The 25,858-nt window shown below is 43.3% G+C and overlaps 1 protein-coding gene across 3 annotated transcripts in view; it reads right to left on the minus strand.

Annotated features, from left to right (window-relative positions):
* Positions 1–3,043: 3,043 nt before the first annotated feature.
* Positions 3,044–25,858, minus strand: part of EDARADD (EDAR associated death domain) — a 52,944-nt gene continuing 30,129 nt past the window's right edge. For all 3 annotated transcript variants that reach the window (XM_036829124.1, XM_036829123.1, XM_036829125.1), the window contains exons 5-6: positions 16,009–16,054; positions 3,044–4,110 (exon numbers count right to left, since the gene is read on the minus strand). In XM_036829124.1, the coding sequence (XP_036685019.1) occupies positions 3,728–4,110; positions 16,009–16,054 (429 nt within the window). In that variant the 3' untranslated portion in view covers positions 3,044–3,727. The remainder of the gene's footprint in view (positions 4,111–16,008; positions 16,055–25,858) is intronic.

Genomic DNA, 25,858 nt, shown 5'->3' on the forward strand with positions numbered 1-25,858 from the left:
GCACCTGGAACAGTTCTTCGCTCAAAAAGATAAAAAGTTTTGGGAAGATGGAATTATGAAGTTGCCTGAAAAATGGCAGAAGGTAGTGAAACAAAAGGGTGAATATGTCGTTCAATAAAGTTTTTGGTGAAAATGAAAAATGTGTCCTTTATTTTTACTTAAAAACCAAAGGTACTATTTGGCCAACCCAATATCAGCATATTTATGCTTTTACAGTATTTATTTGCTAAAAATTAATGTTAAAGAAAGTTATTTGGGGTTATTTCACAATTGAATTATAGTTCTACTTTAGTTGAGATTTACTTTTGATATTTCTGTATGTAACACAAATAAAAGTCATCCTCCATTTGGTCAAGGTCTAGAATCCGAAAGAACTTTAATTAAAAACAATGTTTGGTTAAATCTCTCTCTGCTAATATCATACTCTTAATAATTAAAACTTTTCATAAGGTAAATGCCAACAGATACAGATGTCAATATGAGCAAATATTGGTAGAGTGAAATTAAAACAACACATTTTTATCAAATCCCGTATTTTAAAAAAATCCCTTCTACCCTGGCATGTCCCCTATGCAATTATAATAGAAACTTAAGCTTTCATAGCCAGTGATGGAAATTATTAGCCATCAGGGCTTTCAAACTAATGCCGCCAAATGGAGAGATGAGTGGGTGGTGCTCTGTGGTCTCACAGTTTTCCTGTAATTCCTGAATATAAAGGACAGGACCTCCCTGGTGGCACAGTGGTTAAGAATCCACCTGCCAAGGCAGGGGCCATGGGTTCGATCCTTGGTCTGGGAAGATCCCACATGCCGTGGAGCAACTAAGCCCGTGCACCACAACTACTGAGTCTGCACTGTAGAACCCGCAAGCCACAACTACTGAGCCCACATGCTGCAACTACTGAAGCCCACATGCCCTAGGGCCCGTGCTCCGCAGCAAGAGAAGCCACCGCAATGAGAAGCCCGCGCACCGCAACGAAGACCTAATGCAGCCAAAAAAAAATATATATATATATATATATATATATATAAGGAGCGTGCTTAGCTCTGCCCATAGCTAATCCACCTGAATTCTATGTCTTAACATTTTTGAGCCAACTCAAAGATAAGTTCAGCTGACACTTATGAACAAGAGCCATGTTCAAGAAATCTATGAGGATAAATTCTGCCTAAAGTCAGTTTTGAGACTGAAATCCGAAGTTTGGAATTTTGGAAACATGTCCCATAGAAGCAGTGCCAGTAGGGACCAGTGTTCCCAAGTCGGCCCACAAAAAGCTGTTAATTCAGGAACTTGTGAAGCACAGAACTGTCCGTTCTACAGAGCCTGACCACCAACAGTGTTTCCGTGAGAAAATTTTCATCATTTTCCGGATTTCAACTCGGGGATGTTAGGAACTGGTTCTTGATTTTATTTGCAGCTGTGGCCCTATTGGAGGGAGTTAGAAGCCCATCTCCTTCAGCTGCCGTTCTGACCACCAAGAGTGGCCCTTCCATCGCCTCCTCCCAGGCTGCCCTTCATTACTGCAGGTGGAGGGAGACTGTGGAAATAAGGGAAGCCCTCCCACACGCCCTCCACCGGATGATGCTCAAGCTGGGGGTGGACGTGCCATCTGGAGGTCAAGGCCTGGAGGGCGAGGAGGAAGGCGCAGGCTGGGGAGAGGAGCAGAAAGGGGTTTTCGCTCCCATTCTCTGCCCTCTCCCCTCCCCCACTGCCTCTAGGGTGGTCACAGACCCCGCAGGCTGGGGTCGAGCTGAGGTGACAAGTCTGTCTGGGTGGAGAGGACTGTGAAGGGAGGAGTGCAGGGAGTCCCCAGCTGCAAGGGGAGGGAAGGGAACTTCGGGGGGCTCCTGGCCAGGCAGCAGTGAGCAGGACGTCTGGCAGGCTAGGACCCGCTCCTTCTATCCCAAGGTGGTGTCAGGATGCAAGGAGGATCTGGTACCACAAAACACTAAATAATCACAACCTTTCAGTTCCACTTCCCTAAAATGTCCATAACAAATGCCAAAGGCTCATCTATACTTTCCCACAGTACATTCCGGGCTAACACATGAGAACATGTCACACGCAGCCTAATGAGAACACGGTACATAAAATCAAACTCCTAGAAGATAAGAGCGCCCTTACAAGCTCTGTACGGTGCCTGGAACACGGCTGACAATCAATACATAGCAACCACTCCCTAGATGTCAAGTTGCAAAAGACCCCGTTTTTTAAAAATCTCTACATTTTATTCCTGGCTGTTACTTTGAGTACATCTTTTGATAAACCTGACATTTATCTGCTAAATCTGACAAGACGAGCTAGGTGTGACTAGCACTGACTGAATCAGAAGTGATAAGTGAGTCTCTATAGTAATTTTGCAAGTTTAGAGTTTACATTTGACGGTGAGGCTGACTGTATACCAGCAACCTCATAAAAACTGCTCTAACTGCTAGCGGGAAAAAATGTCAGTGGTTTAGGAAACAACTTTCTTTTGAGTTAATCCTAATCTCTCTTGTACTCCAATCAATGTCATTCATCATTTTGGCTTATTTTAGTCAGGGATTTAAACAGAATCCTCCCAAATTGGACAAAGTGCTTTAATTTTCTAAACTTATAGCCAAAACCAAAGAGCACTTCTATGAAATCGTCAAGTAAACCAAGGCTTCTCTCTCCCTCCCCCCGCCCACCCCCCAAACCTAGAAAATTCTAATAACAAACCCTCCCATCCACCCCACCTTCCACAGTAAACCATCAAACAAGAACATGGGATATTCTTTGGACCGAATTTTTCATTTGGTTTAAAATCCTTTGAAATTTAGGTTTTAATGCATAGCTTCCTTCCCCGTATCACCAGTAAAGATTTCTCTTTCTTCGCTAAAGTGCTGTGTAGTATTATTGGGCCCTATTTTAAGGTGGGGTAGTAGGTGCTAGACGGGGTTGCATTTCACCCACAGGCCAGGTAATTTTTACTTCTTAACTGAGCTTTCTCTCGGGGGTGAAACACTCAGCCTGATATACAAGACATATAAGTAAATATTAAATTAATTTTTAAAAAGCCAAGGGTACCAAAAGGGCCTACTCTTTGTCAACACCTTTCCCATGGTCCTTATTACCCTGCTAATTCCTGACTCTGTCCTCCCAATAACCATCGGTTTTTGCATTTCTTTCAAAAATACTCAAGCAAAGTTCTCTTTGATAGTGCACAGATTATACAAGTATTTGAATAAGAAAGATGGCATGTGTCCTGAAGAGTATCACCACGCAATGCCAGCAGCCTGTGAATTCACCTAAGTACTTTACAACAAAAAGAGTAACAGACTAAAGGGAAACTTCTCTCCGGGGTTTTCTTCTAAGCTGTGGGAGTGTCATTAATCATAAAGGATCTTGTGGATGAGGACTTTTAGTTCTGACTTCAATCTTCAGTTTTTAAGGGAGAGGATACTTTTATTTTCATCATGGCATGAATCCACTCTGATTGTAGCTTTGGCCCTGGTCCCTATAGGAGCCTACAACATATTTTTCCCAATTCCAGATTCAAATATTAAATAAAAACAGATGTGCAAAACTAAAGGAAAATCCGCCACCAAAAACACACCCTACCCTCCACAAAACCACCAGCTTTGGGGAAAACCAAGGTCCGCTGTCCCACGTCCTTCGCCTAAACTTAAAAAAGAACAGATTCACATTGCTACTTAACCTGGGCTCGTCTCAATGTCCGAAGAGGCCGATGAGAAGAAGCCGAGGTCTAGAAGTTCCTGGGGTGCTCTCCACGCCCCCTCCTGGGCCATTCTTCGTCCACCCACCTGCGCAGGACCTTCTCCACGTCGGCCCTGTGGTAGAGCCGGCAGAGATCCATCAGCTGGCCCACCGTCCTCTGACTGTTCCGGAGTAAGAACTCCAGGGTGGGGCTCTGGGGCCGCTGCTCCAGGAAACACAGTTCATCGTAGGGCATGCCCCACTTGCTTGCGAAATTCCTCCAGTTTTTGACTGTTGGGTGACAGGGATCCAGCTTTATCCTGATCACGTCTAGTAAGTCCTGGTCATTGAGCAAGTCGCTGATGGTGGGGGCCAGGAGCGAGCAGGAGGAACAGGTACAGTTTTCTGCGCAGGACGCGTCCTTGCTTGTATCTGCGGGGACAAACGATACGGTCCACGTGTCAGCAAGAGGCCCAAGAGGCGCGCTCATCTCTTCCGTCCTTTACTTTCCCGCTGAATGGTTCATAGCGTCAGTGTAAGTACCACAGCGCATCTTACAGAGATTATTTCAGGATACTCATTTCTACATACTCACCAATAATGTGTTCTTCTTTATGCCAAGGATGGCTGCTTTGCCGGAAGCGGTGGCAAGATTTTATAAAGCCAGTTTTCCTTTCTTTCTGAGACTCTCTGTCGCCCAGGCTGTGCATTCGTGAGACTGCTGGCCAGAACGAGGGCTCCAAGGAGCAGAGCTTTCTCCGTGGGCAAACCGGCAGTCCAGGGGTGTCGGACTCTGCCATCTCACGAGAAACCAGCCCATCCTCAACCCTCACCCCTTTCAACTTACAAGTCAGCCCTGACAGCTTCTTAATGCCAAGCACAGCATGTTAGGGTGTAAAGGATTGCACAATTCTTTAAAAGGTCTTTTTAAAAAAAAAAAAATACACACACACCCAAAACTGGAATATCCACTCCATATGCGTTATTTGAAAATGAGTGATAATTGATAATGCCAGAAAACTTACTTTTTAGATTTACGGCCACCTTATCATGCCTTTGCCTTTATCTCTGTTTTCTTCACCCATGGGGTTGCCTTTGAAGTGAAGCCAACACCCTGAGGTGCGCAGCAGGTGGGACGAGTGGGTGGCTTTGAGCTCAGCCTCAGCAAGAGCAGCCCCAGCGCGGAGGAAGGACAACCTTCCCCATCAGTCATCTTTGGCCTCATGCAGTACCCGGCAGCATGTTAGCAGGAGGGTGAAGTTAGTAGGTAAGCGGTGAGTAGGTCAGAGGTAAGAGGTTAGCAGGTAAGAGGCAAACCAGTTATAGTAAAATTTCAAGCAGGGTCTGTACAGCATGGCAACCCAAGCGACTTAAAATATGCAACAGCACTGGGTCTCCTGAGCCCTCTGACCAGGGACATTAACAGCCAAAGGTGACACTAGAGATCGCTGGCTTGGAGAATTCTGGGAGGTTATGATGACCTTTTCTACACTGAGCCGTGTGGACTTCCCAACTTCGGAAAGTAAAGAATTCAGAAAAAGGGACTCACTTTGGTGACTGTAAAATTGAGAACCAGCAATTTTGAGGCAAGCACAAAGTAAAAGATAACAAGAGCCGTGAAAATTATGTTCATTCTCTTTGACCTACTAATGTAACTTCTGAGAATCCAGCCTAAGGAGATCATCTAGAATATGTATATACATGAACATTTTAATTACAGTTTATTCATAGTACCCATTTTTTAAAAAACAGTTTAAAAAGTTAGGGGACTAGTGGAATAAATTATAGTACTACTTGATGGGATATTATTTAAGTAATTATGAAGACTACGTAGCAACCTAGAAAATGTTTGTGCTCTCACATTAAGTGGAAAACGCAAGATGTGAGGAATTTACGTACTCATTAAAACTATGGAAAAAGTCTCTGTTAATATTACTATGGAAGGAAATGTACAAAAATAATAATAGCTGTTGTGGTTAATGTGGTAGGATTATGTTTCTATTTTCCAAACTTTCTCTAGTGGTGGTGTATTTCTATGATAACTAAAACAATGTATTACATTAATAAATATATTGTTTAGCACAGAGAAGGGTTAGCAGTGGAGTGAGTCTCCTCTTTGCCAAGCTTTACTTAGGCCTTTGAGCCCACCCCTTACTTCTTTCCCCATGATTTGTTTCATCAAATATCTCCTTTCCTTCCCCTCATCTCCAGCCACCCAACTCTACTGATTCTCTTTCCTTCATCTACAAATATGTACAGGGCTCCTCTATCATAAAAAATAAGAACCTCAAATTGCCCTCCTCCGGCTTCATAACTCACTGAAGTGACTTTCTCTTAACTCTTATTTACTGTTTTTATAAAATGTATTTATTTATTTATTTTTTTTTGGCAGCACCACACGGCACGTGGGATCTTAGTTCCCTGAGCAGGGATCGAACCCGTGGCCCCTGCAGTGGAAGTGTGCAGTCTTAACCACCCGCCAGGGAAACCCCGATTTACTATTAAACTTCTAGAAGGAGAATTCAAAACCTGTTGCTTCCAATGCCTCATCAGGTTCTTAATCTTCACCTTCTTTGGCTTTGAGCAGCATCTGACCCAGCCTAGTTCTTGCCAAACCCTGTAGAGACTGGACCCAGTTCCCTACACCACAACTGTGGGCCAGAGTCCAGTTCTGATGGGGTAGAAGAGTCCAGAGAAGCAGATCCCCACCTGACTTTGAGGATCACCCAGACCTCCTGCTGCTGCTAACGCCCCCATCACACCAGCTCCCCTTGGATTTGGCTGCCTCTGGAACTGGGCCCAAGACTCTTTTGCCCCTTTGGACACTGTCTATTGCACTGCAGGCTGTGTTTTCCCTGAAGGTTCCTTCTGAAAGCCAAGCCCCATATCCCCAGGCATATCCTACCATGTCCTGGACACATGCCTTCTCTTGTCAGCTTGATATGCTAAGATCCCAGCCGGTCTCATTGCTGAGTCCTTGGGAGTTCCAAGGAAGCGCTCCAGCCCTGCTCTCAGCCCGAAGTTTTCCCCTTCCACGTTCTCTCCCTTTGGTCACCTTCTCCACTCCCAACAACCTCTACAAAACTCTCCCACTAGAACAGAAGACCCTTTCTTTTTGCATCTGCAGGACCCAGTACAGCCCTTGGCATACAGTAAATGCTTAACCAACGTGGACTGAATGAGTGAGTGAATAAATGAATGGTCAGCCCTGCCCACTCACTTGGGCTCCAGAACTGACTACTGGAAAGCTCCTCTTGATGTTCAGAAGACATCTCCAACTCAAAGGACCCAAAACAGCACTTAAATTTCTCCCGCTGTGCACCCAAAGCACCTCAAGTCCCCTATTTACACTTGCAGTTTCCCAGCATCCTTACAGACTTCTTCACTCTATCCAACCAGTTACCAGGGTCCCAGCCTCCCCTGGAAGCTCTCCACACCTCTCTTACTATTCCCCGTGAATTCCTTGAATATAATCTGGGCTCCAGAGAAGGGGGACTACTCAGTTCCCTGAACAGACCACCTGTATTTTCTTTTTTTTCAAAGTTTAATTAAATGAAAAGAAAAAAACTAATATAAGCTCAGTGTAGAACATTTAAAAATTATATACAATTGTGAATTTTGTATAAACTTGAACATTTAGGGTTTTCCCACATTTTCATGACTATGAGTAACAATTCAATGCAGATCCTTACATAAAAAAATTTGGGGCACATCTTTAACCATCTCACCAGTAATGGGATCATTAGGCCAAACGTTATGAGCATTTTTAGGCTATCAATGCATATACGCTAAATTGCTTTCCAGAAATAAATGCTGCACCAATTTATACTCCAAACAGAGTATAGTGATGGTGCTTATTTCACTTCACTTTTGTCAGCACCAAATATTACTTTAAAAAATCTTTGTCAGTTGCATAGGTGGAAATTAACAAAGATTTCCTCCATGCCTTTTCTGGTATTTTCTCTCTGATCAGTTATCTATCTCTCTTCTTTCTCTCGCCCTTTCACTGAACTTCCCTTCAGCTACTGAACTTCATCCATTCTATAAAACCCACCTCAGATACACCCCTTCATGAAATCCCCCAGCTCCTGCCTAGAATGCTGTCTCACCCAGAATCCCATCATTTTGTTTGCATCTCCTGACTCTGCCTTGCAGTGAGATACTCTGTATGGTTTTTGTTGTTGTTTTTGTTCCTCATTTACCTTAAATGCCCTGAGAACAGATCCATATCCTTCTGTAGTATGTCCCACATCTTACAGCTCTAAAATGTTCAGGGGGCTTCCCTGGTGGCGCAGTGGTTGGGAGTCTGCCTGCTAATGCGGGGGACACGGGTTCGAGCCCTGGTCTGGGAGGACCCCACATGCCGCGGAGCGGCTGGGTCCGTGGGCCACGACTGCTGAGCCTGCGTGTCTGGAGCCTGTGCTCCGCAACAAGAGAGGCCGCGATAGTGAGAGGCCCGCGCACTGCGATGAAGAGTGGCCCCCGCTTGCCGCAACTGGAGAAAGCCCTCACAGAAGCGAAGACCCAACACAGCCAAAAATAAATAAATTAATTAATTAAAAAATAAAATAAAATAAAATGTTCAATTACATTTACATGTAATATAGTGAGTTATTCTTCAGCTTCATTAATAACGGTGTACAAAGAAGTAAGACTAGCTACATGGTGGGACAGAAGTTTATTTATTTAAAAAAAAAAAAGAACTGTCTAATGGTGAAGGTGGTTTTGCAGTAAAAGGGGGAAACTGCAATTTTCTTTGCGTCTATTTAAAGGTAGGGTCAAAATAATATTCTGTCAAGTGGAAAAGAAAGCAGCTTACCAAAGGGTATGTATAATTCAGTTTTTGTAAAAACAAAATAATACAGTCATTTATATCCACATAAAGTATATGTTATGCACACATTCATGGGCATAGAAAAAATCTGGAAGTACATATAACAACAATGTTAACAATGGATATTTCCTAATTTTCTATAGTTACTGCGTTTAGTTGGGTACTTAAAAATATTTTTTAAATGTCACAGAAAAATAAAGTAGGATTTACACCTCTAAGTCCAGAATTAAATGTATTAGTGTCTGAAAGTCTGCTCTGTATTACCTCCATAAGACTCAGGGTTGGCAATGTTTTCTCCTTTAGTGTCAAGAAGAAGAATGAAAACATCATTAAGGATTCTGTGAAGCTCCTCTAAGCCTTCTAGTGTATAAGAAGCTTCTATTTCTTTGAAAAACTACATAGACCACAAAATTATCAGTTTGTTTTAAAATATATGATGTGTCAAAAAGCCTATTGACGTTTTCCTTTTGTATTTTCAATGACACAAATGCTAAGCCATTTAGTGAACTGGAATCTACCGAAACCGCCAACAGTTGTGAATTTAAAGTTGCCTTTTAGAATCATAAACTGTAATTAGCTCTCTGAGGACTTAAACAGAGAAACGTGTTTCTTTTCCTATGAAATACATCTTGTCCTGCCCTGCTATAAACACCTATCATGTAACAGTGCACATGAAAGGAAAGATTGGGTGATGCCTTGGGGAAGAAACAATCGTGGAGAGAGACAGACTTAGGACCAAAGAAGTTTTCATCAGAAATGGGGAAAAATGGGATTATTATTTGATGCTTCTCAATAGCAAGCACAGGATGGCTGTAGAGCAGAAACTCAAAAACTGTTTACTAAATGAATGAATGAGAACTGTGCTTTCTCCTCAGGAGACAAGGTAGGTTCCTTACTACTGTTTGATGAATTTTAGGACCTGAAAAGAGAATTACTAGTAAAGGGAAGAGAATGTTGCTGATGTCTGCTGGCAGTTAACAGATACGGTGGAAAATAGAACAGAATTGGCCTTCAAATACAAAAAGACGGATTGACTCTAGATTTGGGGGAAGGAAAGGAGAGTGTTATTGAGAAAAGGGAAGTTAATTATGTATAAAAATTCACTTAGATTCTCTAACAAGTAGGGTCCTCACTTGTCATATTTTGACACTTGACTTGGGTATTTTCCACCGATGCAAAACAAGAATGTATTACACCATTAATTTATGATGACTTCTTATTGTAGCGGTCAAAACCCTGGAAGGACTTGCCCTCTGTAAGTTCAGTCTGAGTACTGGCTTAAACTAAGGAAGAATTTGTCAGCGGAGAAAGGGCCAAATTTCTCAGCGATTTTCATCACCACAGTAACTGTCATTTATCAAATGCCTAACGTATAACCGGCCCTGCACTGAGTCCTTTACACACATAATCCTGAAGCATCCGATTCTGCATGTGTATCAGATGGGGCCCGTCAAACCCTGGTGCTCCAGCTTCCCAGAGCTTGACTGCTCATGGCACTGAACGTCCATGGACTTTAGATTCCTCATCTATCACATGGAGATGATAATAATTCCTACAGCTCATGCATTAAATGAGATAAACGATGTGAAAGCATTTTTGTCAAGTCTTATGTAAATGTTATTTAATGATGTTAGGTTTTACATTTATTTTTTTTTAAGTAGACTGGGAAAAAAAGAATCCCCATGTCATCTGGCCTCTGTTGACACCGCCTAGCTCACCACCTTTTCTACTGCTCCTCACTGCCCACACTTGTCCCTAGAACACTAAGCTCAATGCCGCCTCAGGACCTTTGCACCAGCTAGTTCTGTCCCCTGGAGTCCTCCTTCCTCAGATCTCCACATGGCTGGCTTCTTTGCATTATTTAGACCTTGGGGCACCTTCTTAGCTAAAGCAGCATCCTTTCCCTGCAGGCAAAACCCACTGTACTCATTTATTTTCCTCAAAGCACCTACCACCACATGAAATTACTTATTTGTGTTTATTGTCTGTCACTCCCAACTAGTATATAAGCTCCAAGAGGAAAGGGGTGTAGATGTCTGATGTCACCACTTCATTATAGGCACATAGTAGGCACTCAATAATGTCTGCTGAGTAAATCAAATGAATGAAGAATGGGACACAGAGAAATAGTCAAATTAGAAACCTCTGGGCAGCCTATGAAGAGCTATCAAGAGATTTTCAGACGAACTGAAAGTTTTTTAGTGCTGAGTATATACAAGGCAGAAGAAAGATGACTGGTTGCTATGGAGACAGAGTACACTGAGTACCACAGAGATTATCCACATGAGCTTTAGAGGCGTGCCGACCGTCAATACAATCGACACTGTGCAGGTGTGCAGCTTGGACAGGTTACTGAACTTGCTAACGCCATGGCCTCCCTCTCTGAACAGGGAGAGCGATACCTATTTCATAAGGTTGTTGAGAGGATTAAATGATATCATCCCTTAAAGCCTCATCCCAGTGCATGATAAGTATGCAACAAAGAATTAGTAACTGCGGGTAAGGAACCATAACCAACAGTCTTTTTTAAAGCAGTGGTTCTCAACCTTGGCCAAAAAATGGAACTCTCTGACCCCCCTTACCCTGCCCCTCCTGCAGAGATTTACAAAATCCTGATGTCTGGTACCACCCACGAGATCCTTATTTATTTGGTCTAGGGTGCAGGCAGGACATGGGAATTTTTTTTAAGCTCTCCTGACAATTCTAATGTGCAGTCAGGGTTGAAAACCATTGCCTTAAAGACATCTACAGAGTAAGTTCTTAGTCAGAAGGGCCTGCCAAGAGTAGATTTTGGAATGACAGCTACTTCTCTTTGAAAGATACCGTGTCTGCTTAGTGATTAGGAGTCTGTGGATAGATAATACTTCCCTACACTCACAAGCAGAAGAATGGATTTTCCTACGGGGCTTTTTTTGCCCCTCTCCCCCTATTCTTCATCCTCTCTCTCACACACATTTTTCATCAAACCTTAAAGAAGAGTTCAGAAATCAAGCATGTTCATCGACAAGGTATGTCTATGTCATTTAAAGCAAAGTAAGAAACAGTTCGTGTCCAATGATGCAGTGTCTAACTCTCAAGTTTGAGGCTGGCAGGTTATAAAATGCTGGTCAATTAACAGTTAATTGGAACAAGATGCAGAATTCACAAGGGTCATGATTGGTTGAGCCTAGAAAATGGCTTCAGTCAGGATGTCAGCAGTGGATCACAGATTGACTTAATGTATCTCCCTGCAGGGGACGTGCCGTTTTATCTTGTACGTCCTGGCTTTTCAAGAGCGATTACCACACGGGTGTTTTCCTCCAAAGTGCTCAGTGCCACTGCTGGCTCTCAGATCGTTTATAATAATGCTCCTCACGATAACTAGGTCTTGAGTTAGCTCAAACAATTAAATAGTAAACATTTTATACTGGCAGCTTTGCAAACAGCAAAACATTGTGGTTCTAAAATAAAATAACTGTCTCCTAGGTGTCTATTAATTATGAGATTTGGAAAATACCAACAAGTGTCAAAAGTACGGTCAAATACTTCTGCAGTTATGTTTGTTAAGGGTGTAAATTCATGCTTTTTTCTGTGTATGGTGTCCGATGTGGTTGGAAATAAATATATTTAAAATGCCAGTTTACGGCTTTGAGAAATCACTGGGGTGCCCACACACCACACGACTCATCAGAGGTAGTTATTTGCTATGAGCTGGAAAATGATGAAGAATGATTTTTATCTATTAAGAAACTGACCCAAGGGCTTTTGGTGGGTGTTTGATCTCTTAACCAAAGGGAAAAACAATATGGTTTCATTTTCCCTCTCTGAAATACCCTTTTAAGAAGACATCAAGTTACTAACGTCACTGGGGAGGATAATTGACAAACTGGATGGATCTTGGCTAGTAAACCACGCAGGGCCATTCTGTCATCAAACAAAACTGGAGTGTAGGGTTTCCCTGGTGGCGCAGTGGTTGAGAGTCTGCCTGCCAATGCAGGGGACACGGGTTCGAGCCCTGGTCTGGGAAGATCCCACGTGCCACGGAGCAACTAGGCCCGTGAGCCACAATTGCTGAGCCTGCGCGTCTGGAGCCTGTGCCCCGCAACAAGAGAGGCCACGACAGTGAAAGGGCCGCGCACCGCGAGGAAGAGTGGCCCCCACTTGCCGCAACTAAAGAAAGCCCTCGCACAGAAACGAAGACCCAACACAGCCAAAAATAAATATAAATAAATAAATAAATTAAAAAAAAAAAAAAAACTGGAGTGTAGAAGGCACGTTTAAAAAAAAAGAAACACACATAAGAAAGGACCCAGGTTAAAATTCAACATAGAATTTTACATGAATTCTGAAATTATGTGACACAAACATATTTACTAAGTGTCACTTTATGGACCTAATTTGAAAAAAATGAAAATCCTATTGTACATTCACTTCTATGGGGAAATTAGGTTTAGATTAAGCAAGTGCTGAATTATACAAGGTCGTCAGAAAAGTCAGTCTTGAAAAACAGGTAACTGTGGAGAATAGGTGGGGAGGCGGGTCATGGTCCAGGTGATAAATACCGCCACCAGAAGGGAGAACAAGAAGAGGTTTTTAACTTTACTATTTGGGAGTTTTCCATTTCTTGTTTGTTTTTATAACTGAGGCTTATTCCTTTAATGCCCAAATGTTTTCACTTTGAAAAATTGCCTGAAAACGTTGTAAAACTTTAATGTCTCCTGGGGGCTTGCTTCTGTATTCAATGGTTCCACCCAGGGGGCTTTGCTTTTCTAGTAGTAGCTGATTCTGAATTGTACTCTTATTCTCTCCTTGATTACAAACTGTCATTTCTCACTCTGGTCAATTCCCTCCTTCTATCCTAGAGCCCTCCGTTCTCCCCATATTCCTTATTTTAACCAGATATAAACTGGATTGCAGGTAACTAAGGTTTTCATATTGCAAGAATTAAATAAAAGCCAGGCTCTGAGTTAAGGCTTGACCAAGGGCCTGATGCGGGGAAAGCAGCAAGCTTCTGGGAAAGGTGTTTCAGCGGCTCGGAGGCTGACTCTGTGGGAGTCGGGGTGGACCTTGGCTTTGTTCCAGATGGAAACTCTGAGCTGGAAGCCTGACCTTCACCCCCATGTGTGACACTCAGGTATTCAACGCGTGTGCTACACAGGTGATGCGTCTGACCAATAGAGAGGCAGCCTGGTCTGGTAGCTGGTGGGGACGGGAGTGTTGGGTCTGGCCTGGGGCTTGACTCCCACTTAGGACCTATGTGATGGGGCACCAGCCACGGGACCCAGGGCTACTTCTGTTGCATCCACCTGGTGAAGAAAATAACTGAACCCACAGAGTTGCCATGAACACTTTTTTTTCTGAGTATATCTCTAAAAGTGCTTGAAGGGGGCCTGGTACATGGCAAATGCTAAATTAGTGTAAGTAAAACAATAAGATAAATCTTACTTAGGTGGCTACTCTCATTCAAAGAGGAAATATAGGGATCTGCTTTTGCCCTTTCTTCCAAGAGCAAAGCCAATAAGTCAATGTCTCTCATTTGCTTGTTTATGGAAAAAAAAAACCCCAAACCCAACCAAACACCTGTACACTCCTCTGGGCAAAGCATCATGCTGGGTGGTACAGCTGTTGACTTCAGCACTACAGTTTCTGCTGTCAGTAATATTACCTGTTATCACTGTGAAAAGTTTATTTTCTTTGAAAATCTTCCATTTCATTTTGACACAGGTAAAAATTTTTAGAGACAACCCGAAATTTGATTACTCTATTAATGACCTTAACTCATAAGAGTCTTTGAACGGTTTATAGATATTCCTGAACAACTTACTTGATTCATTCTCATTTTAGCTGACGTTTCACATTAGAGTGCAGGGTGTTAGTCTTTAAAAAGTTTAAATGTAGATTTTTTTCAATTAGAAAAGAAATATGTACTTGTCACAGAAAATCTAAAAACTCAGATGAGCATGTGGAAAAAAAATTTCATGTTCTCATCACCCAGGCCCATCACAGTTAGCCTTTTAGGGATTTCCTTGGTTATTTTACCACGTATTGTATGTATTTGCCTACACTGGATCATTTGTTATATATACATTTGTATATACAGATTAAAGTTCTGGGGGTAGATTTTTCTGATACCCACTCATGCTAGAAATTTTTTAAATACAGGATAGTGAAAAGATTATTAAAATTGCCTCTGCCTGTATGCAAAGATGCTTTCCCCTCCTCCACCTCACTCAGCTAGGTGCTTCTAATTTGAGCCTGTGTCTGCTGCAGTATTTGTGGAAGAGGGAAAATTATTAGCCCACGGCCTTAACCTCTAGTAGGGGCAGATTCTGGTCCAGAGAAGGTGAGTTCCATTGGGTGCCTGGATGGGACCCCAGACATTGGGCCTGTCCCATGAAACCTGGTAGGTAAGCGCCACCGGAAGTTCTCCTGGCCCAATTTCTCCTGGATTTCTCTAATCACAGAAGGACAGAAGCTGAACTGGAACCAGAATCCCAAATTCTGTCTTCCAGAACTACACCTTTGCCATTTGGCCTCCTTAGAGAGCCTGGCACACAGTGGGTCTTCAAGAAATAAAAATCTGTTGCATGACAAAAAACCACCTGGAATCTCACCACCCAGAGATAAAACTGCTGCTAACATCATGTTTCTAAGGGAAAAAAGTTGATTATGCACCACAAGTTCTGATTTTCAGCACTGTTACCTGGGCACAGCCTGGGATTGATGACAGATTATCCTAAGGCTTTTATGAGTCACCAACCCTTCCTTAAAAAAGAAACAAACAAACCCCTGATGAATCAGGCCATTCAATAGGTGTTTTGAAAGACATTTTAAAATGTTGGTGAGTTTCTTTTTTTTTCCTAATTATTATTTTGGTAGCTTATTTTAATGCTCACTCCATATTTTCCCCATGATTAATTAATGAGGAATCTAAACATTGCCAGAGTTTCTATCCTACAATAAAGAATAAAAAAGGCAGGAGGGGATGAGGCAGGGGAGACAAACTTCAAATGTTTCTTGGTTAAACACACTAGAAGCAGAAAACGGTGGGCACCAGCACATGGTCTAGCGTCAGGAGGGGCCCCTTTGGCTCCCTAAGTGCCGGACGAGGGAAGCAGGCAGCAGGTGCTGAGCAGCCCTTCCCACGCCGACTCAGTTTGCCTACATCCCATTGTTCGTTTCCACCTGGCAACGCTCTCCGCCAACACTGTGGCTCCCAGAACTCAGAGGGAGGGAGGGTCAGTTCGACCCTCACCTGATCCTAAACCCGTCCACTTGAGCAGCCTGCTGTACCCCGCCCAAGCAAAGGAGGGTTATTAACACAGAGAAAATACTCTCTGAAGGCTTTTGTGAAATCCTGTAAGATTTCTTTGCACTTCACTGTGGTGTGTGGTTGGAAAGCTTCTCTAGTGTGTAATACAGATTTTGAAAGTTAATGATAAACATCTCAAATGATCTCGAATTTAGCCACATTAGCTATCACTGAAGCCCAGATACCTTTAGAGTCAATCATTTACCTGAAAGGGGATCTCCAGTACTGTCTGGAAAGCCATTTTCTTCTCCCTTAAAAAACAAAAAGCAATCTTCGTTAAAACCATACCCATACATGATTGGAGATGTTATCAATTTTTCAATTTAGTTAAATTTCCACCAAAAACTGTCGGTGGGGGAAGGAGGACGGATCTTAAGAATGGTATTTTAATGCGTAGTAAGGCAGACAGAGAAAGACAAATATCATATGGTATCACTTATATGTGGAATCTAAAAAAATGGTACAAATGAAGTTATTTACAAAACAGAAATTGAGTCACAGTTGTAGAAAACAAACTTACGTTTACCGGGGGGAAAGCAGTGGGAGGGATAAATTAGGAGATTAGGATTGACATATACACACTACTATATATAAAATAGATAACTAATAAGGACCTACTGTATAGCACAGGGAAGTCTACTCAATACTCTGTACTTACCTATATGGGAAAAGAATCTTAAGAAGAGTGGATATATGTATAACAGATTCACTTTGCTGTACACTTGAAACTAATACAACATTGTAAATCAACCATACTCCAATAAAAACATTTTTAAAATGGGTAGTGAATGATGTGTCTCTCCCTATAATATAAGCTCCTGGAGGGCAGGGGCCCTTGCCTATTTGCTCTCCATGCTGGATCCTCAGTGGCCAGAACAATGCCCAGCACACAGGAGACACTCAACACATGTTTGTTAAATGAATTACTGTCCTTATTTTTTAAAAAAGTATAAGTGCACATAACAACATGCTACTGTTTTGGGTTTTTTTAATTTCACATTATGGACTATTTCCCTTATTTTATTTCCTATTTACTTTTTGTTGGGCTTGTTGTTTGTCAGTCCAGGTTATAATTCTTTCCTGTATCTATTATACTTTTTAAGTACATATTACAAAGCAGCAAAGAGAAACCGTTAAAAAGCAGCGACCAATTCCCTTGAGAGGTAACTGTGTTTCTGCCTGCCTGAGGTTCCATTTTTACAACCAAGGCCATGTTACAAGATACACTACCTGGAGGGATTTATCTGATCTTCTTGTAGGGTGTGTGTGTGTGTGTGTGTGTGTGTGTAAGGGTTTTCAATGAAGTCAGCAGAGGAGACCGACCCTAGTATATGTCTATGTTAACTCCACCTTTATAAAACTAAAATCTCTCAGCAGCTAACAGTACCCCCTCCATCCCTAGTATTGCAGAAGAAGCACTAAGAGTTTGGTCAAAGCCCTGGGTGTAAGTCCAGCTGCACTCATAACCTCAGGCACATCACTCACCAGCACCGGCTTCTGATTCCCTATTTGTATACTGAGGTGGCTGATAGATTCGCTTATCGCTAAGATGCTCCACATTCTCAGGTCTCTGAAAGTTTCACCCTTAATGATGTGTTAACTCCCTGGTGTATCAAACATTTTAGACAGTCTCTTCCTCTTAATCCCCTAAGAAGCCTTTCTCCTCGCTCCGAGCTCATAAATTCCCATGTCTCGGCAGTGCACAGACACTGGTCTAATTACAATCCTATTTTTTTTCACACAAGAAGTATTCCTATGTCTTACCAGCTAGATTTTGTCCCCTAACTCATCTCAATACTGTTTTTGTTTGAGTCCTGTTCCTTCCCACTGTCCTCACTAGTACAAAAAGCAAACTGTTCACCATAGGTATATACAGTTTGTAAGAGTTTGGGCAGTTTCTAAAAGAACAAAAATTCCTCTCTGCAACTTTTTACTTCTGCAAGGCGAAACCCAGAAGCTCCGAGATGTTAAGGCCACTATTCATTATTCACCCGGTCGTGTGGAGACCTGCCTTTTCGCATCTGCGCGGCTCCAGCAGGACCAGGCAGGCTTGCCTTCCCATCAACACAGTCACGGTTCTGCTCACTGAGTTGGAAACTTGCGCGGAAGAAGCAAAAACAGGACCTTCAGTGTCGAGACACACAAATGTGAGCACTTGACGGATTTTTGTGGTACTAACGAGGTCCTGCTAAAACATGAACTATCCTTTAAGTAAAGACCATGTTACACGGCATATCTGACTTGATTTCTCATCATCTGGAGAAAATGTTACCAAAATCAGTGTCTGGCCAGACTCATTCCCCTGATGCAGACGAGGGACATGACTCAGAATTACTTGTGAAGGTTGATGGGGACAGAATTTAGATCTGCAATCTCTATTCTTGCTCTGATTATTATGTTATGCTACTTTTTAGGTTAGTTTTGTAAGAGCGAAATCAGAAAAGACTGATTTTTGTGGTTTTTAGGGTCTTACTGAAACCTCATTCATCAACTCTTTTCTGAGTAGCTAATAGGTACAAGCTCCTTCAGGGGAATCCACCTACAAAGATAAAAGGACCTGAACCCTTGACCTCAAGGCCTGCCCTCAGATATGCTGGGGAAACAGAGTCGCACACGAGTAACTAAAATACAAGGCAGAAGACGGTGCATTTCAATAGGAAGGAATAGATCAAGTCAGAGGGCAGAGGTTTCTTCCAACAAAACCACCCAGAGGAGCTTTCTTCAAATCAGAGGCATCTGAGATGAGCCGTGATGAGGGTCTGGAGAGTGGGGACGGGGAGGAAAGGGCATTTAGCCGGAGGTTCATGTGAGCCCAAAAAGAATGGAAACAGATGGGGCCCCTGTAGGGTGTTTTGTCGGAAGCAAAGGCAGTGAGGGGGTGATGGAGGGGGATGAGGTGGAAAAATGGGCTGAGGCCTGAACGCCAGTCGCAGGCGATGGGAGTCACTAAGGGGCTCTCACCAGAAGCAGGGCATCCTCGCAGCTGTAGAGGATCAGAGCGGGAACACGCGCCCAGCTGCGCGGTGGAGGGATACACGGGTGGCCAGGGACAGTGGGGCGGCCAGGTGATTTGATGGAGGCGGGAAGCACGACTGACTCAAAGGCAAGGATTATGAGGCCCCCAAACCACTCCTTTGCAAGAGGAAGGGATAAAGCTAGAGCCACGGCAGGGATACAGCCAGGACGTGGGCAAGTGAGCGGAGGTGAGACGAAGAGCGAGTCTGGAAGATGAGATGGATGAGACAAGATCTCGGCAGGAGCTGAGGATGTCTCTGGTCCTTGGGAGAGGCCGGGGCAGGAGACAGAGACATGGATGCTGACATGGTCACGGGAGAAGAGACAGGCCACGGAGGGCATGCAGTGAGGTCACAACCTCGAGGAGCACCCAACGGCCTACATTTCGGGGGCGAGGGAGGGAATGAGAAAGGAAAGCAGAGGAGGCAGGTCGGAGAGGAGGAGAGAAAAGGTCAGGGCTCCAAGGGCCACGTGAAGATACGGTTTGGTGAGGAGAAGAGTGGTTTCTGAAAGCAGCTCTAGCAGAGCGGTGGGAGCCAATGCACCGCTTCTAGCTGCTTCATTTTCTCCCGTCTTTGAAGCCTCGGCTTAGACATCACCAGCTCTAGGAAGCTTCTCCAAACTCTCAGTCTGGGTGACGGGCCCTGGGTGCTCCCACAGCATCCTGGACCTGCCACCCCCCAGGGCGCTCGTTACACTGGGTGGGGAGGTTTGCAGTATCTCTTCTGCACTAGACTCTAGATTACGAGGCAAAGGGTCTCCTCCATGCTGTCCAGTAGTGATTAACACACGTCTGAGACAGATAACACAGAAGATGTGCGGGAGGGGAAGTGAGGGAGGAAGGGAGGAAAATGTGGGAGGGAGGGAGGAAAGAAGACTTAAATCCAGCCCAGGCTCTGAGTTCTCCAGACCCGAGGATGTTGCTCTTCACGCTGCGGTCCTTACCCGTCCCCCATTCCCTCCCACCCTGCTCTCTGGCCTCATCTCCTTGGTCACCAGTGTGCGCCTCCACCCCCAATCCATCCTTCTCACCTGGCTCCTGTCACTTAGTCACTGTCAACCATCTTAGTGATATGTTTAAAAACACCCTAGATGTGTCCGTCAGCTGTGGGCCTTGCCAGTCCTTAGCTCTGCATGATTCTACTCCACCAGACTTGCTCTAAATGCTCAGTATTGCTGGGGAAAAAGAAATGACAAGCCTCACACATTCATGAGCTCACAAATCTGATCTCAGCTGGGTCCCAGCTGCTTTTTGGTCATTCTTGGTTTCCTTTCAAATTGTCCTCATCAAGGCCCTGTTAGGTCCTGTTCCAAAGCTCTTCTGTTCAGAGATTTCTGTTCAGAGGACTCGTTTTAATTCTGAGTGAAGTTCAAGTGCAATCTGTTGGTTTTTTTGGAAACAACCTAAATGTCCATCAATAGATGAATGGATTAACAAAACGTGGAATACTATTCAGCCTTAAAAAGGAAGGAAATTCTGACACATGCTACAATAAGGATGAACCTTTAGGACATTATGCTAAGTGAAATAAACCAGTCACAGACATACAAATACTATATGATTCCATTTATATGAGTTACCTAGAGGAGTCAAATTCAAAGAGACAGAAAGTAAAATAATGATTACCAGGGAGTGGGGCAAGGGAGAATGGGGAGTTAGTGTTTAATGGGGCTAGAATTTCAGTTTGGAAAGATGAAAAAGTTCTGGAGATGGATGCACAGCAATGTGAAGGTACCTAATGCCTCTGAACTGTATACCTAAAAACGGTCAAGATGGTAAATACTGCATGTGTATCTTACCACAGGGGTCCCCAACCCCCGGGCCGCGGACCGGTACTGGTCTGCAGACTGTTAGGAACCGGTCCACATAGCAGGAGGTGGGCAGTGGGCGAGTGAGCAAAGCTTCATCTGCCGCTCCCCGTCGCTCGCATTACGGCCTGAACCATCCCCCCCCCCAATCAGTGGAAAAATTGTCTGCCACGAAACTGGCCCCTGGTCCCAAAAAGGTTGGGGACCACTGTTTTACCACATAAAAATTTTTAAAAATCGCCTTAGGAAATCTGAAGGTGATCACAAAGTTGAACACCAATGGTTTATATATCCAAGTAGGCTAAAGAAAATCCCCATTTTGTAAAACCTTTCCATTGTGAATACGGGGGAATTGCCTTGTATTTGGGCAAATTTGTTAACCACTGCTGAGAATTCTTTGAGTAGAAAGTTGGCTAGGTGACACTAATTTTGCACTTTGGTGAGTTAATAACCTGGCCGTCGGGTCCCATTTCTGCTTAGGGAGCTGCAGGAACCAGTTGCTGAACAAGAGTCCCTCGTGGAGACTTACACGTGGTGATTTCACACCAGGCTCCGAGCAGCAGCAACCCCAGGGCCAAGAAGACACTCGGGGGAAAGCTCTCAACTCAGAGATGAACATGTACTCCGTGTGCCGTCCACACGGGGGGATGGACTGATGGGCCGAACATGCTGACAGACTGATGGGGAGGGTACTAACCAGCACCAGATTGATGGGGCCAGGTACCAGGTTTCTGGGAAATGTGCTCTTCTGGACTGTTCGGTTCATCTTTAAATGTCTCTGCTTAGGGACTTCGCTGGTGGTGCAGCAGTTAAGAATCCGCCTGCTGATGCAGGGGACACAGGTTTGATCCCTGGTCCGGAAAGATCCCACATGCCACGGAGCAACTAAGCCCGTGCGCCACAACTACTGAGCCTGCACTCTAGAGCCCGCGAGCCACAACTACTGAGCCAGTGTGCCACAACTATTGAAGTCCGCATGCCTAGAGCCCGTGCTCCGCAACAAGAGAAGCCACTGCAATGAGAAGCCCGCGCACCGCAACGAACAGTAGCCCCGCTCACCGCATACTAGAGAAAGCCCGCGCACAGCAACGAAGACCCAACGCAGCCAAAAATAAAATAAATAAATTTATTTTAAAAATGTCTATGCTTAGCTAACTAATAAAGAGCCCCATCTTTATAATTTTGCAAACTAAGGGGAGGATTACAGTGGGAAAGCACTCAACAGGTTGGTTAATTTGACTGTAGCCTAAATCTGGTTGGAAACCACCATGAAGACCAAAGTTATCACTGCCCACCTGGTGGCAGCAACCTACACGACAGACAAAGAGCCTGAGAAGAAATGCCTCCCTTGCAAATGACTTAACACCGAATTACTTAACTAGCTGCTTTGGGAGAACAACCAATGCTAAAGCTTAATGTCTCTGCTTTATGAAAATATTTTAGTAAATGGCTTTCAAAATAAGATTTTAAATGCCTGAGTGTGCCAGAGTAACAGGGCTTATATAGCATGGATTTAGACTGTTCTAAATCTTCTCCCATCACTCAGCCAGTGCAACTCAAGCACCTTTCAACGCTATGAATTCCCAAGACAGACCCAACATCTGTGTAACTCTTCTGAATGTGTTTACTGATTATCCACTTCTAAACATTAGGACTAGACTATGTCTAGTGTAGGGTTTTTCTAAGCAATTTATACTCGATATTTTTTTGTTTGTTTGTTTTTTGGCTGCTTCATTGTTGCGCGTGGGCTTTCTTTTAGTTGCGGCGAGCATGGTCTACTCTTCGTTGCAGTGCGCAGGCTTCTCATTGCGGTGGCCGCTCTTGTTGCAGAGCACGGGCTCTAGGTGCATGGGCTTCAGTAGTTGCGGCTCGCGGGCTCTAGAGTGCAGGCTCAGTAGTTGTGGTGCACGGGCTCAGCTGCTCCGCGGCATGTGGGATCTTCCCGGACGAGGGCTCGAACCCGTGTCCCCTGCACTGGCAGGTGGATTCTTAACCACCGCACCACCAGGGAAGCCCTATACTCAATTCTTTTCCTGCAAATTAATTACTATTGTAGTAACTGTTTACTTTCATTTTTATTTTTTACTGAAGTATAATATACATATAGAAAACTGGACATATCTATTTATTTGAAAGTATACAGGCATAGCCTGGAGATATTGCAGGTTTATTTCCAGACCACCACAATAAAGCGAGTATCTCAATCAGGCAAGTCACACGAATTTTTTGGTTTCCCAGTGCATATAAAAGTTATGCTTACACCATCCTGTAGTATTAAGTGTACAATTGCACTCTGTCTAGAAAACAATCTACATACCTTAATTTAAAAATACCTTACTGCTAAAAAATGCTAACCATCATCTGAGACGTCAGAGAGTCATAATCTTTTTGCAGTAGTAACGTCAAAGGTCACTGCTCCCAGATCACCATCACACATATGATAATAATGAAAAAGTTTGAAATATTGCAAGAATTACAAAATGTGACTGAGAGACACGAAGTGAGCAAATGTGGTTGGAAAAATGGCGCTAACAGACTTACTGGATGCAGGGTTGCCCCAATTTGTAAAAAACACAATATCTGCAAAGCGCAATAAAGCCAAGAGCAATAAAACAAGGTCTGCCTGTATTCCAGCAACTGGCTTTTAGAAATGTGTTTCAGTCAGGATACATTCATGAAGCACCTATTCAGTGTTGGCAACAATGCAGACCCCTGATACTGCAAGGTTACGATCCAGTAATGGGACAAAGACACGCACGTAAACATCGATACCACAAGGAATAACGTGTGAAAAAGGCACAGACCGAGTGCCAAGGTAGCACAAAGGTGGGCAGGAACTCGAGTGAGACCTCAGAAACAGGGCAAGTTTCACTGAGGATGAAAGAATTAAATCTGGAAGAATGGGAATTTGAAATGAATGTTATGGTGCTTTGCTAGGATGAGAGCAAACCTGTGGGTTTGTGTACATTTAGTTCTTTCTTCTCTTCAACGAGTTTTCTATCCAATTACAAGGAAGACCTGCTACTCTTGGAGTTGAAGTGCAGGTCAAAGACTGCAGTGGCTGTTCCTGTGACTTCAAGGCAGGGACACTCAGGTGTAATTTCATACCTTGGCTATGGTTTCAAAGATGAAAGAGGGAGGGGTTTTCCCTATGGGGGTGAAGTATAGTTGGTTATTGTTCAGAAATATCACAAAGTATTTTACAGGAGATTATGGCCTATGTTTCTGCCTATGTTTCTGTCATTCACAAATCCTGGGCCGGAGGATACAAGCGACGCTGGAGCACAGACCAATCGAAGGTTCGAGATGAGGAAGTGCATTCATGAACTCTTTATTTCAGTCTCTGATTTTCCTGTGCTGCATAATTGTGTGCTAGTTGAAGAAAGACCACCTGGCTTCAAGGGCCAATATATGAAAAGTTTACTGAGCCAAAATACCACCTAAATGTCTGGATGATTTAGTCCATCACTTTTCTTTGAAGAAAATACCAAACACACACACAAAATAACAAGTATTCAAAATCATACTGTTTTTCAAAAAAGCAGCAAGAGATACAAAAATCTTTTTCTCCTAATCTCTCATCCCAGCTCCCTCCCCAGAGGTTACAACCTGGGGCACATGCTTCCTCGGTCCTTACTGACAGCCACACTCGCAACCTATATAGAGATGTTGTTTAGCCCCAAACCATACTAGTCTACAACTTGGTTTATTTGTTTAACAATATATTCTGAGTATCTTTTAAGGTCAGTGGTCTCTCCTCTTTTCAATGGCTTAATAGTATTACACATGTCAAAGTACCAAAATTCATTCAACCACTTCCTACCTATGTGCATGTAAGATACCCACAACTCTCCTCTGTTTCAAACACACTCTGCTATGATGTCTGTGAGATCAAGTCCTTAAAGTGGGACCACTGGATCAATGGGTAATAGATGGCTGCCAAATAATTTCCTGAAAGTTGTATCAATTTACACTCTCAACCGTGTATAAGGGCAGCTGCACCCTGAAACCCACACCAACCGGAACTTTAAGTGAAATTCTAGCCCACTTGTGAAATTCAAAGGCATTACAGTCCACAGGGCACTGAACAATAATGAGAATAGAAGCTGTTAGGTCAATTAGAGCAGATAAAGTAAAGGACCCCCCGTGCAATTTAATGATTAATAAACAAACTTCTCTTTATGCTGTTCTCAGGGAAATAACTACCAAGTGCTAGGAAGCAGGCATTTTTGCCCTTTAGCTTGTACCTGTCTTACCACATTTTCTTTTGACTTGGTCCCAAAGTAGAAATAAGTCAAAGACACAGGCATGAATAGACTCTATCAAATTAGAGTACTGTGATTTTTCTTTTAAAATTTCATTTCTGGAAAGCAATCTACAGATTCAACACAATCCCTATCAAACTACCAATGGCATTTTTCACAGAACTAGAACAAAAAATTTCACAAAAAAAAAAAAAAAAAAAAAAAAAATTTCACAATTTGTGTGGAAACACAAAAGACCCCAAATTGCCAAAGCAATCTTTAGAAAGAAAAACGGAGCTGGAGGAATCAGGCTCCCTGACTTCAGACTATACTACAAAGCTACAGTAATCAAGACAGTATGGTACTGCCACAAAAACAGAAATATAGATCAATGGAACAGGATAGAAAGCCCAGAGATAAACCCACGCACACATGGTCACCTTATCTTTGATAAAGGAGGCAAGAATATACAATGGAGAAAAGACAGCCTCTTCAATAAGTAGTGCTGGGAAAACTGGACAGCTACATGTAAAAGAATGAAATTAGAACAATCCCTAACACCATACACAAAAATAAACTCAAAATGGATTAAAGACCTAAATGTAAGGCCAGACACTATAAAACTCTTAGAGGAAAACATAGGCAGAACACTCTATGACATAAATCACAGCAAGATCCTTTTTGACCCACCTCCTAGAGAAATGGAAATAAAAACAAAAATAAACAAATGGGACCTAATGAAACTTAAAAACTTTTGCACAGCAAAGGAAACCATAAACAAGGTGAAAAGACAACCCTCAGAATGGGAGAAAATATTTGCAAATAAAGCAACTGACAAAGGATTAATCTCCAAAATCTACAAGCACCTCATGCAGCTCAATATCAAAAAAACAAACAGGACTTCCCTGGTGGCGCAATGGTTAAGAATCCGCCTGCCAATGCAGGACACACAGGTTCGAGCCCTGGTCCGGGAAGATCCCACATGCC

Source organism: Balaenoptera musculus, chromosome 16 (genome assembly GCF_009873245.2).
Source record: "Balaenoptera musculus isolate JJ_BM4_2016_0621 chromosome 16, mBalMus1.pri.v3, whole genome shotgun sequence".
Classification (NCBI taxonomy): domain Eukaryota; kingdom Metazoa; phylum Chordata; class Mammalia; order Artiodactyla; family Balaenopteridae; genus Balaenoptera; species Balaenoptera musculus.